We start from the raw sequence: 14743 nt of genomic DNA on the forward strand, positions 1-14743 counted from the left end.
GCACGGTGAGCGCCGTTGGGGGTACTTCGGTGAGTGGTGGGGCAAAACAGGAGGAACCTTCAAAGCAGAAAACGTTATGGTGGCGCTAGAATATTGAGTGAGCCGAGGCCCTTTAAATTATATTAATTTGTGACTGAATTAATCCTGGGAATGAGAATGGACTTTGTTCACTGGGTAACCTCCTTGGAACGTATTAAATCCTTGGAACACATCAAATTAGTGGATTCGGCTATTTCAGCTACACTCGTTGCTGACAGATGTATAAAATCGAGTACACAGCCATGTAATCTCCATAGACAAACATTGGCAGTAGAATGGCCTTACTGAAGAGCTCAGTGACTTTCAACGTGGCACCGTCATAGGATGGCACCTTTCATGCACACATGCACATTTGTGGCCTGCTGGAGGTCATTTTGCAGGGCGCTGGCAGTGCACCTCCTTGCACAAAGGCGGAGGTAGCGGTCCTGCTGCTGGGTTGTTGCCCTCCTACGGCCTCCTCCACGTCTTCTGATGTACTGGCCTGTCTCCTGGTAGCGCCTGCATGCTCTGGACACTACGCTGACAGACACAGCAAACCTTTTTGCCACAGTTCGCATTGATGTGCCATCCTGGATGAACTGCACTACCTGAGCCACTTGTGTGGGTTGTAGACTCCGTCTCATGCTACCACTAGAGTGAGAGCACCGAAAGCATTCAAAAGTGACCAAAACATCAGCCAGGAAGCATAGGAACTGAGAAGTGGTCTGTGGTCACCACCTGCAGAATCACTCCTGTTTTGGGGGGTGTCTTGCTAATTGCCTATAATTTCCACCTTTTGTCTATTCCATTTGCACAACAGCATGTGAAATTTATTGTCAATCAGTGTTGCTTCCTAAGTGGACAGTTTGATTTCACAGAAGTGTGATTGACTTGGAGTTACATTGTGTTGTTTAAGTGTTCCCTTTATTTTTTTGAGCAGTGTACATAGTAATGCATGATGAGACCAATGATGATTTGAAAAAAGTTGCTTGAAAGGCATGAGCTCTGCTCAGTTTTTTTACGCAGGCTGCACACACTCCAATAGTCTCTCATTCACAATTTGACAAGCACTTGATAATGCCTCGAATTTCACGGCGGCATCCCCTTTGTGGCCGTAATACACCCTAAAGAAATCCTGCCTTTTGCGGCCCAGAGTGCTGCGTTGTGCCCTTCTCCCTGAGTGTGCTGCACAATCCAAAGCGTCTCTCACTCACATGGCTCTCTGTCACGTGATCGGTCTTTCTCACAGGCTATAAGTTAAGACAGACACATCTGGGACACAACTGCACGCGTCCTTATCCAATTCCGTGGTGCATATTGAAGATATTGGAAGAACTGTCCACATCTACTTTTCGTCAGCTAACCAGATGAGTAGACCTAATAAACAGCAGAAGCACTAGTCTATGTCCATCTACTATCCACCATAGTACAAAAGTTGACCTATTCTATTCTGTGCGAGAAATAAATATTACAAACAGTCTGGGACAGTTGTGGGATGCGATAGATCCCAAATTAAATCAACCACTAGTATCTAAAACCTTTTTTATGCAATGTGGCTGATGCAACAGATCAGAACGTTTAGCTTAAAATGTTGATATTAGGCTATTTCTTCACATTATAAGCGCAGCAGTGCGCACACGACGTAAAGCGGTTTTCATGTGCTTAATTTTAAGAAGTTATTTAGCCACTTTTGTTGTGATACTTTTGTTTGATTTAACATCGATAATTCTAAGGTCAACGTGAAGTTTTAGTCAGGGGTCAGGGTTTGTGTGTGGGTCAGTTGCTCACCTTGAGTTCCCTTTGGCTCTGGGACACCAGCAGCTTGTCACTGTCCATGGTCAGGGGCTCTGTACTGTGCTCTGGGACAGACACCAACTGCAACTGGAACGGGAGAGAGCAGAGAAAGAGGAATGACAGTAAGGGCACCATATTGACTATTGTCATTCTCTGCACCCTCTCCTGATTTCCTTTAACCTGCCCCCTAATACATAGATAAAAATGGCATTAATGGAGCGGGCCAGCCTCTTTTCATTCCCATCTCAGCCCTGAGTAATTAAATTGCTTCGGCAGTGAGATGGCATCAGTTTTCCTTATGATTATTATATTCATCACAAAGAAAGGAGATGGCGGAGGAAGAGGCTCTCACTCCGTATGCGAGGAAAGATGTTTATTTCTTCCTCACAGGTAAGAGACGCAAAGAGAACGACTGAAGAAAACAGAAAAATGAAGGTGTGGGGGGAGAAGAGAGGTAGGGAGAAGGGATTAGATTTGGGGGAGTTGGGGACAGTTGAAATGTTCATTTACAGTAATAGACAATGTGCCATTTTGCTCCCCTGGCAATTACAGGGCACATTTGTTTAGATTAAATACTGTATTGAGATTTCTGCAGCAGATTGCTTCTTTCTCCTATCCGCTCGCTACTGTGGAGCGGTTGGAATACTAATAGAGTTGATAAGAAAGAGAGAGCGAAGGAGTTGGGGTTAATAAACAGAGCTGAAGAAAGAGCGAGGGAGGGAGGGGGATAGAGAGGGAGACAAGTGGAGAAAGAGGTGCCCTGTGTCACACACAAAGAAATGACAAATATGACCAAGGTCACTAAACATCTTTATCAAAGACAATCTCTGCCTCTGTTCTTTTGAAGCCAAATTCTCAAACTTAAGAGTATAAACACCTCAGCAGGGGATTCTAAAACTATACTATCACAACAGCACTTTTGTCCTTGGTTTCTTTCAACAAGGCCAAAATGGATAGAGAGTAAGAGCTCCAAAGAGCTTTCGGGCTCCAAGCTACAGTCCATGTTACAATTAATATTCGATATCAGTTAGGATAAAATAAATCCAAAAGAAGGGATATCTTAACATCTATCGGACCTCATATCAAAGCATAATACATCACTAGCTACACTTCAATAGAACTACAAATAACCGTTCCACATTTCACCTTGACAACAGTCACCTAAGCAACAACAGTGATGAGATCAGTGTGACAGAGATGAGGGAGAACTTCTCATCTCCCTCCCAAATGAAAACAGATTAAAATCAGAAACACTGTGCTTATTAGGTAGGAAACAGAAACAGCATGACACAGGACCATATTATCTTTTATATAAAACTTTGATAAAACAGCGCTATAATCATAATGAACAGGAGACAAGCAAGGCAATGGTTTAGATGCAGATGTACTATCTTAATTTGATCACTCTGTCACAGAGAATTTTCCTGCACACTTGAAATGCAAACTTGTAGTGTATTTGAGGTTTAAAAAGGCTTTTACAGTGCCTTCAGAAAGTATTCACACCCCTTTACTTTTTCGACATTTTGTTGGGTTACATTTAAAATGGATTAAATTGAGATGTTGTGTCACTGGCCTAGACACAATACCTCATAATGTAAAAGTGGAATTAGGTTTTTCGAAACGTTTACAAATTAATAAAAAATGAAAAGCTGAAATGTCTTGAGTCAATAAGTATTCAACCCATTTGTTATGGCAATCCTAAATAGGTTCAGTAGTAAAAATCTGCTTTATTAACACGTTCCATAATAAAGTTGCATGGACTCGGTCGGTGTGCAATAGTAGTGTTAAACATGATTTTTGAATGACTACCTCATCTCTGTACCCAACACATACAATTATCTGTAAGGTCCCTCAGTCGAGCAGTGCATTTCAAACACAGATTGACCCACAAAGACCAGGGAGGTTTTCCAATGCCTCGCAAAGAAAGGCACCTATTGGTAGATGGGTAAAAAAAAACAGAATATCCCTTTGAGCATGATGAAGTTATTAATTACACTTGGAGATGGATAAAAACACTCAGGGATTTCACCATGAGGCCAATGGTGACTTTAAAATATAGTTTAATGGCTGTGATAGGAGAAAACTGAGGATGGAAAAACAACATTGTAGTTACTCCACAATACTAACCTACATGACAGAGTGAGAAGTAGGAAGCCTGTACAGAATAGAAATATTCCAAAAACATGCATCCTGTTTGCAAAAAGGCACTAAAGTAAAACTGAAAAAAATGTGGCAAAGAAATTAACTTTATGTCCTGAATACAAAGCGTTATGTTTGCGGCAAATCCAACACAACACGTCACATTTTCAAGCATGGTGGTGGCCGCATCATGTTTTGGTTATGCTTGACAACGGCAAACACTAGGGAGGTTTTTTTAGGATAAAATAAACGGAATAGAGCTAAGCACAGGCAAATCCTGGAGGAAAACCTGGTCATTCTGCCTTCCTACATACACTGGGAGAAAAATTCACCTTTTAGCATGACAATAACCTAAAACACTGAACACTGGAGTTTCTTAACTAGATGACTTTGATTGTTCCTGAGTGTCCTACTTACAGTTTTGACTTGTTTTGACTTGACAGTTTTGACTCGTCTAGCAATGATCCAACAGACAGCTTCACAGAGCTTGAATCATTTCTTTAAAGAATAATGTGCAAATATTGTACAATCTAGGTGTGCAACGCTCTTAGAAACTTACCCAGAAAGACTCACAGCTGTAATCACTGCCACTGTGATTCTAACATGTACTGACTCAGGGGTGTGAGCACTTGTGTAAATGAGATATTTCTGTATTTCATTTTAAATAAATTAGCAAACATTTCTAAAAACATGTTTTCACTTTGTCATTATGGGGTATTGCACGTAGACGGGTAAAACATGATCATATTTAACCCATTTTGAATTCAGGCTGTAACAACAAAATGTGGAATAAGTCAAGGGGTATGAATCCTTTCTGAAGGCACTGTAATTTCCACAAGCATTTTAAACGTGATTCCACTTAACAAAAAAAATTGTTCAACCCATGCAAAAATTTCCATGAATTATAATCCACATTTCTTGTTGCTTCGGGATAATTTTCCTACTCTAAGAAAATGGTCAAATTAAGATAGTACATCTGTATGCATTGCGTACAAGCACACACGCGCACACACACACACACAAATCCCTTCTTTGGTCACACTTTCAACTGTTTGTCAGTACTCATGATTAATTCTAATTAATTTCTCCTGTCACATTCAATCTAGTTCATAAAAAAAATTACTGAAAATAAAATGAAAAGCAACTTACTGCTGAGAGAAAAAAAAGTCACACACACACACACACACACACACACACACACACACACACACACACACACACACACACACACACACACACACACACACACACACACACACACACACACACACACACGTTCTGTACCTGTTGCAGAGAGCTATCCTGGGGGTGTAGTTTCTGGGCAAAGAGCTCAGTCAGAGTTCTGTTCTGTCTCTCCAGGTCAAACACACGCATCTTCAACTTAATACACTCCTCCCGCAGGTCCTAGGACAAAACACACAACACAAATAAAAAAACAACTGACACACACACCTTGTTGTGTAAAGAACTGTTCCTTGACTTGTTAGACTTCAGTCTGAACATAATTGATTTGTCTTGATGCACCATGTCTTACCTTTTGACTCAGAAGGGCCTGTACCACGTGGTTGGCAACCTGAATGAAATATAATACAAGTTAAATCTTTGCTTCGGTCTGTGGTCAGAAATTGAGAATGATTTTGGATTCTTAAGAGTGGACAGTAATCATAGCAGAGTATAAAAGCTAAGACATTTTATGTAATGGGTACAGAGACAGACAGAATACAGTGTGACAGTGTCAGGATGACACTCTCCTAATGTATACTGCAGCTCTATATGAAAATTCACCTCATCCAGACACCTTTCATAGGCCTCTCTCTGGCTCTCATTAGCAAGGGCCAGGACTGAATTATCAGCCTAAAAAGGAGAGAGAAAGGAGAGAAAAGAGATAGATGTATGTAATCGGTGTCTCTATCGAAAGCATTCATTTGACAACAAAAATCAACCTCAGGAGATTCATCCCCACCTCTGTTTCATATGATCAGTTTCAAATGTCTACACCTAGAATGAAAAAATCCCTTGATTTCACAATCTTTCCCAACAATATGTTCTGTTTAATTTCATGGAGAATTTAACAGTGTTAAAGAATGGAAGAAAGAGGAAATTATGAGGTAGGTCTTTTTCTCTTCTTCTTCTCCTTGCTCTGATAGGTGCAGATGGAGTCGAAAGAGAATCCGGCCACCGTCTCATTCGCCATGATCAAAAGCGCGAACATGTCACCGCGGCGAAGACGAAATCGAAGGGCTGATAGGGGACAGAATGAGTGATGGGGAAAGAAGGAACAAAGTAGAAAGAGAGGGAAGTGGAAAGAGAGGGAAGCATTCTGAAAGATTGAAAGAAAGAGGGAAACAGAGACAAGATGGAGAGGGTTAGTAGTTTGATTTATTTGAAATGATTAGGATCTCTTTTAGTACTCATTTGGACTAATCTTCTAAGTGTCGTTAAGTAGTGGAGGAAATAAGGGGAAAGAAAAAAGAACGAACAGGCTGATTGGAATAAAAAAGGGAGTGAGAGTGAGAAAGAAGAAAGAAATGCATCCATAGAAACAGAGGCACTAAAGCCACCAGTGTCTGCACATCAAAACAGCCCTCACACATTTAATGCTCCCTCTACAGTGGGTCACAGAAGCAGTGACGGGCCCAAGTGCTCAATGATCAGGTGAACGGTGCGGGGAAAAGGAGGACGAGAGACCAAAACATTTCCCCGCACTATAAATTCACATCTCAACCGAGCAGAGAAAACAGAGTTTTCTATCTGCTTGTTTATGAGGTTTCGAAGCGGAACAGGAATCAGATACTAGCTTAGTCATTTCTTAAATAGATAAACATATACACATTGGTCAATGTATAATCTTATGGAGATTTGGTTCGGCCTCTGATTTGAGCGTTAATCACCTTTAAAGTAGGGCTTGGTGGATCCCTCAGTGAGCAGTACAAGATGATCACAATCAATATAATTACAGAAATTCTACCCAGAGACACCGCAGAACGGGGAAGAGACGCAGCAGCAATTACAGCCTGATTCACACGTCAATACACCACTGTGCTAAGGGTGAAGGTGTGTGCATGTGTAAACAAATAGGGACAGGGAGAGACAGTTTATGAAAGTTTCATCTTTGTAGTGTGTGTGTAGGGAATTTTTCTGCAAAGAAAAAGAAGGAAAAAATGCATCCATAGAAACAGAGGCACTAAAGCCACCAGTATATATATATACAGTATATACAGTGGGGATAAAATGCAAATTAATTACTTAAAAATCATACAGTGATTTTCTGGATTTTTGTTTTAGATTCTGTCTCTCACAGTTGAAGTGTACCTATGATAAAAATTACAGACCTCTACATGCTTTGTAAGTAGGAAAACCTGCAAAATCGGCAGTGTATCAAATACTTGTTCTCACATATATATACACTGCTCAAAAAAATAAAGGGAACACTGGAGGTCATTTTGCAGGGCTCTGGCAGTGCTCCTCCTTGCACAAAGGCAGAGGTAGCGGTCCTGCTGCTGGGTTGTTGCCCTCCTACGGCCTCCTCCACGTCTCCTGATGTACTGGCCTGTCTCCTGGTAGCGCCTGCATGCTCTGGACACTACGCTGACAGACACAGCAAACCTTTTTGCCACAGTTCGCATTGATTTGCCATCCTGGATGAATTGCACTACCTGAGCCACTTGTGTGGGTTGTAGACTCCGTCTCATGCTACCACTAGAGTCAGAGCACCGCCAGCATTCAAAAGTGACCAAAACATCAGCCAGGAAGCATAGGAACTGAGAAGTGGTCTGTGGTCACCACCTGCAGAATCACTCCTGTTTTGGGGGGTGTCTTGCTAATTGCCTATAATTTCCACCTTTTGTCTATTCCATTTGCACAACAGCATGTGATATTTATTGTCAATCAGTGTTGCTTCCTAAGTGGACAGTTTGATTTCACAGAAGTGTGATTGACTTGGAGTTACATTGTGTTGTTTAAGTGTTCCCTTTATTTTTTTGAGCAGTGTATATATGTGTGTGTGTGTGATCCTGTCACGTCTGAAACTCAATGGGTCGCTCAACTACCCAACCCGAGAGCAATATGTGTAATAAGCTTCAATGGTGTCCTCTATACAAAGTGTGGGTTGGCTGACAAATAGAAGGCAGAGGACCATCACCTGATTCTGCAACATTTCATAAGTACTGCAGGGCCTCAGTCGAGGGTATATAACCACAGTAACAGTAAGAGTCCTGTCCATCACGGTGGCATGATTATAAAACACAAAAATGTTGTTTTTTTCTAAAAAGAGGCTCTGAGAAGAAGTGTTTTCAAGCACTTTCTTTCCCACCTCTCATTCTGCCACTAGGGCTCAGGAGATAGGGTCAGAAGAGCTGGGAGACTTCAAGGTGTTGTAACAACTTTTAAAGTGCTGCAGCGGTCTATAGTGCAGCGTTAAGAGATTTAACACAGGCACTTAAGGCTCTAATGGCAGAGCCTTTTAGATTTGTCGATAAAGCAAAGCCCTGAAAGTAGCTGCAGGTTACTCAGTCGTGTGATATCCATCATCGTGTACTAAGCTGAGAGGAGAGTGGGGGTATGTCATGCAAAGTGGCCCCTGGCTCCCCGAACATCCCTTCCAAAATACCCTCATCGCCAAAAGAGATAAAAATAGTGAATTAGTACATTGCGGGGAGGGATCTTTGACTGACAAAATCATTCAAAACCATTCAAATCCAATACTATTATTGAGCATATAAATGGTATATTCACTTGCCATGCCAGGCTCTCAGCTGACTTCTATGTCCTCCCACCCATCACTACATACATGAGCATCCTATTCATTCAGAGATCAGACTGTGTGTTAAAACAGCTTATTTCACAGGAGGAGGGAGACACCTGGTGGAATATGATACAATTAGATGCATAGCCCTGCAATCAGGGCTATCAAGAGTCTAAGAGTAGGAGTGTCGATCTTGGATCAGGGCCCGTATCAACAAAGCATCTCAGAAAAGGTTCTGGGAATCCTGCTAAAACCTGTTTTAAGACAAAAACAAAACAACTCTTAGCTCAGAGTAGGTTTAAGGATGATGTTAAGACACTGCCCAGACAAACTGTGAGCCAGGAGTAAAATCAACTTCTAAAAGTTTCTCAGCTCTGTAATCACAACAACTTGAGGTACAGCAAAGATAGTGATGACTCATTGACATTGCTGCAAATTATGGGGAATAACCAATAGCAATGAGGCATCGCCAACTACTAACTCCATAGCATGCTTCAGACAACCACAGTGAACGTGACTGTACATCAAATGGTGCAATGGTAAAATCGCTGGATTTCTTTTTGTAGTCGTGGTTGGATTTCTTTCCTGTAGACCCTGCCACATACGTCTCGTGTCTGAGCCGTTGAATTGCAACTCCACCTTGTCCCTGTACTGGCATTTCGCTTGTTTGATTGCCTTGCGGAGGGAATAGTTACACTGTTAATATTCAGACATATTCTCAGACCTCTTTCCATGGCATGGTTAAATGCGGTGGATCGCGCTTTCAGTTTTGCGCGAATGCCGCCATCCATCCACGGTTTCTGGTTAGGGTAGGTTTTAATAGTCACAGTGGGTAGAAAATCTCACCGAGTCAGACTATAGGTTGATGCTGTTCTCCAAGGCTGACCAGAACATATTCCAGTCTGCATGATCAAAACAGTACATCACTGGGGCCGATCTCCCTGCTATCCAGGACCTCTATACCAGGCGGTGTCAGAGGAAGGCCCTAAAATTTGTCAAAGACTCCAGCCACCTAAGTCATAGACTGTTGTCTCTAGCGCATGGCAAGCAGTATCGATCTACCAAGTCTGGAACCAACAGGACCCTGAACTGCTTCTACCCCCCAAGCCATAACAGTTAGTCAAATTTTTCACGGACTATCTGCCTTGGCCCTTTTTGCACTAACTTTTTTTACTCATCACATACGCCGCTGGTACTGTTTATTATCTATCCTGTTTCCTAGTCACTTTATTCCTAGTTACAGTGGGGCAAAAAAGTATTTAGTCAGCCACCAATTATGCAAGTTCTCCCACTTAAAAAGATGAGAGAGGCCTGTAATTTCCATCATAGGTACGTACACTTCAACTATGACAGACAAAATGAGGGAAAAGAATCCAGAAAATCACATTGTAGGATTTTTAATTTATTTATTTGCAAATTATGGTGGAAAATAAGTATTTGGTCACCTACAAACAAGCAAGATTTCTGGCTCTCACAGACCTGTAACTTCTTCTTTAAGAGGCTCCTCTGTCCTCCACCCGTTACCTGTATTAATGGCACCTGTTTGAACTTGTTATCAGTATAAAAGACACCTGTCCACAACCTCAAACAGTCACACTCCAAACTCCACTATGGCCAAGACCAAAGAGCTGTCAAAGGACACCAGAAACAAAATTGTAGACCTGCACCAGACTGGGAAGACTGAATCTGCAATAGGTAAGCAGCTTGGTTTGAAGAAATCAACTGTGGGGGCAATTATTAGGAAATGGAAGACATACAAGACCACTGATAATCTCCCTCGATCTGGGGCTCCACGCAAGATCTCTCCCCATGGTGTCAAAATGATCACAAGAACGGTGAGCAAAAATCCCAGAACAACACGGGGGGACCTAGTGAATGACCTGCAGAGAGCTGGGACCAAAGTAACAAAGCCTACCATCAGTAACACACTACGCCGCCAGGGACTCAAATCCTGCAGTGCCAGACGTGTCCCCCTGCTTAAGCCAGTACATACCCAGGCCCATCTGAAGTTTGCTAGAGAGCATTTGGATGACCCAGAAGAAGATTGGGAGAATGTCATATGGTCAGATGAAACCAAAATAGAACTTTTTGGTAAAAACTCAACTCGTCGTGTTTGGAGGACAAAGAATGCTGAGTTGCATCCAAAGAACACCATACCTACTGTGAAGCATGGGGGTGGAAACATCATGCTTTGGGGCTGTTTTTCTGCAAAGGGACCAGGATGACTGATCCGTGTAAAGGAAAGAATGAATGGGGCCATGTATCGTGAGATTTTGAGTGAAAACCTCCTTCCATCAGCAAGGGCATTGAAGAAACGTGGCTGGGTCTTTCAGCATGACAATGATCCCAAACACACCGCCCGGGCAACGAAGGAGTGGCTTCGTAAGAAGCATTTCAAGGTCCTGGAGTGGCCTAGCCAGTCTCCAGATCTCAACCCCATAGAAAATCTTTGGAGTTGAAAGCCCCAAAACATCACTGCTCTAGAGGAGATCTGCATGGAGGAATGGGCCAAAATACTAGCAACAGTGTGTGAAAACCTTGTGAAGACTTACAGAAAACGTTTGACCTCTGTCATTGCCAACAAAGGGTATATAACAAAGTATTGAGAAACTTTTGTCATTGACCAAATACTTATTTTCCACCATAATTTGCAAATAAATTCATAAAAAATCCTACAATGTGATTTTCTGGATTGTTTTTCTCTCATTTTGTCTGTCATAGTTGAAGTGTACCCATGATGAAAATTACAGGCCTCTCTCATCTTTTTAAGTGGGGGAACTTGCACAATTGGTGGCTGACTAAATACTTTTTTGCCCCACTGTATATGTACATATTTTACTCAATCAATCATATTGATTTATAAAGCTCTTTTTACATAAGCAGATGTCACAAAGTGCTTATACAGAAACCCAGCCTAAAAGCCGCTCAGAGAAGCCGTCAGTGCAAAGCCCCTGCCCCAAAAGGATTTTCCAAGGACGGGAAGCATCAAGCCTTGCCGGACGCCCAGGCGGGCATGGAAGCGAGCGCACCCACAATCACCAGGATAAGCACACATGCTGTCTACAGTGTAGAAAAACATTTCGAAAAACGATAGTTTAGGTTATGAATTGATATTGAGGTTGTTCTATGGTTTACATGTGTTCTGATAGTGTCCATTGTCATAGTTTTGGAGGGCCGATGCTGCTCGTTCCATAGTCAATATGTCCAAGAAGTCCTTTTTATAAGAATTGTCTGTTTCACTGATAGGTGGGCCAGAGCAATGATGCGTGCATGGTTCTTGGTTGGATATTACCCACAATGCTCCCTAGAAGGTACACTACAGGACACAGTTGGAGACAAACAGTACCAGTCTAAAGTTTGGACACACCTACTGATTCCAGGGTTTTTCTTTATTTTTACTATTTTCTACATTGTAGAATAACTATGAAATAAAACATATGGAATCATGTAGTAACACGAAAAAAGTGTTAAATAAATCAAAATATATTTTATATTTGAGATTCTTCAAAGTAGCCACCCTTTGCCTTGATGACAGCTTTGCACACTCTTGGCATTCTCTCAACCAGCTTCATGAGGAATACTTTTCCAACAGTTTTGAAGGAGTTCCCACATATGCTGAGCACTTGTTGGCTGCTTTTCCTTCATTCTGAGGTCCAACTCATCGCAAACCATCCCAATTGGGTTGAAGTAGGGTGATTGTGGAGACCTAGTCAACTGATGCAGCACTCCATCACTGTACATTCAAGATTTCAGACAGCATATCAACTACCTCAGTCCAGAATCTTTTGACAACTGGACATTTCCAGGCTTTGATCCATCTTTTTCAACTTGTGTCATGTGATGCATGCCCTGTGTACTATCTTCATTTTGAATAATCTTATACCTTACACAATTGGATATTGATGTTGCATTTTCCATATTGCATCACATTGTGCTGCGGTAATAGATACACCCATGTCCTGCTGCCAACATAACTGAGTAGAGGTGTTACTATTTGGGGAGGAGAGACCAACCAGCTTGTATAGGGCAGAAACCGTTCTTTTACCATTAGCAACATCCCTCAGTTTGTTGTCTAAAGTACTTTTAGATCCCACATCAATAAAACTTTGAGGAAATACACTTTAGAATTGATTTGAGCTGTAAATAGGGTAGAAATGCTATATTATTCAGGCCAAATGCTGACATCAGCTCTTGGAATGGTATCTTATCTCCGTCTCTTACAACCTACCACATCTGACTGATGTTTTGGCGTTGCCAGGTAATATTAGCCAATGTCTTTCCCCCTGCAGTAAACAAGGGGTTGTTCCATATTGGACATGTAGGGAAGGATTCTCCATTGATAGATAACCTTTAATTAAGTATCTTTGCCACTTCACAAGAGAACTCCTGTAGTGGGTTATCTATCTTGCAGTGGAACTTGGGGTAATACCATAGTGATAAGGAGGTTGACTTATGTTCCGTCACAATTTCTTCCTCTAACCAATCCCAGGTGCCTGCTATTCCCCCATTTGTATAGCCACATGCCAGTGGGTATCTTGCATTATATGACAAGTAGTACACATACACATTAGGAACACCTAATCTACCCTTACTTGTTGGCATGGACAGATTTTTTGTGGTTAATTCTAAGTTTATTTTCTTTCCACAAGAAGCTTGAAAAGAAACTGTTTATCTCTTTAAACCAGTGCTGAGGGAACTGAAGTGGTATAGCTGACATAGGGAAAGATAGTCTAGGGAGTATGCTCATCTTTATCACCTCTGCGCTACCCCATAGTGATAAAGGTAGAATATAATGTTGTAATGTCGTCCCGAATGGTTTTAAGGAGACCTGGTCCATTTAGATGAAATATCTTATTAACTGGTGACTTGATATTTCTCCCAAGGTATTTCATGCAAATGGAACAGTACCCTTGTGAGCTGGAAATGTGTGGTGGTTCAGAAGAATTGCCTCACTCTTACTCCGATTATACCTTATATCCAGAAAATTCGCCAAATGCTCTTATGAGTTGTTGCACACCCGGTATCGAACTGCTGGGATTTGACAGTGTTAATAAGATATCATCAGCATATAGGTTGACTTTGAAGTTATGACCACTCAGATTGATACAGATCGATCAGACCCCTTGACTTTTTCCACATTTTATTACAGCCTTATTCTAATATGGATTTTATTTAAATCCTCACCAATCTACATACAATACCGCATAATGGCAAAGCAAAAACAGGTTTGAAGTTTTTGCAAATTTATACAAAATAAAAAACAGACATATCACATTTACATAAGTATTCAGACCCTTTACTCAGTACTTTGTTGAAGCACCTTTGGCAGCAATTACAACCTTGAGTCTTCTTCAATATGACGCTACAACCTTGGGACACCTGTATTTGGGGAGCTTCTCCCATTCTTCTCTGCAGATCCTCTCAAATTCTGTCAGGTTCGATGGGGAGCCCGGGCTCTGGCTGGGTCACAAAAGGACATTCAGAGACTAGTCACAAAGCCACTCCTGCGTTGTCTTGGCTGTGTGCTTAGGGTTGTTGTCCTGTTGGAAGGTGAACCTTCGCCCCAGTCTGAGGTCCTGAGCACTATGGAGCAGGTTTTCATCAAGGATCTTTCTGTACTTTGCTCCGTTCATCTTTCCCTCGATCCTGACTAGTCTCCCAGTTAGGTCTGTGGCGGTCACGAAATTACGTCAGCCGGTGATTGTCAAGCAAATAACTGTCGGTCTCACGGTAATTGACCGTTAATTAACATAAACACATTTAGCCAGGAGATGCTAAATGTGTTTATGTTAATTAACGGTCAATTACACAGCCTTCAAGCCACTGATGCTGACATTTGAAACATCTACATTTTAAATGTCTAATAAATCCATGTAATATAGCCTACACCTTCACAATAAATCCATTATTTATTTTAAACAGGTCTAAAGAAGCATGATATGATGAAAATGTAGTATATTTCAGAAGAACAGAATAGCATAGTTGTCCTTATGTTAGGTTCTGCTTTGGCTATGCCAAATGGTTGTGAGCTACACTAGTTCATTGAAC

General features: G+C 41.6%; 1 protein-coding gene across 4 annotated transcripts in view; it reads right to left on the reverse strand.

Moving 5' to 3' along the window:
• LOC129845933 (nck-associated protein 5-like) overlaps positions 1-14743 on the reverse strand; it is a 120373-nt gene that overhangs the window by 19717 nt on the left and 85913 nt on the right. For 3 of the 4 annotated variants that reach the window (XM_055913926.1, XM_055913913.1, XM_055913919.1), the window contains 4 exons: positions 5737-5805; positions 5486-5524; positions 5236-5355; positions 1807-1899 (listed from right to left, as the gene is read on the reverse strand). In XM_055913926.1, the coding sequence (XP_055769901.1) occupies positions 1807-1899; positions 5236-5355; positions 5486-5524; positions 5737-5805 (321 nt within the window). Of the gene's footprint in view, positions 1-1806; positions 1900-5235; positions 5356-5485; positions 5525-5736; positions 6272-14743 lie in introns of all 4 variants that reach the window. The other variant, XM_055913934.1, reaches the window with a different exon arrangement.

Source organism: Salvelinus fontinalis, chromosome 3 (assembly GCF_029448725.1).
Source record: "Salvelinus fontinalis isolate EN_2023a chromosome 3, ASM2944872v1, whole genome shotgun sequence".
In the NCBI taxonomy this organism is placed as follows: domain Eukaryota; kingdom Metazoa; phylum Chordata; class Actinopteri; order Salmoniformes; family Salmonidae; genus Salvelinus; species Salvelinus fontinalis.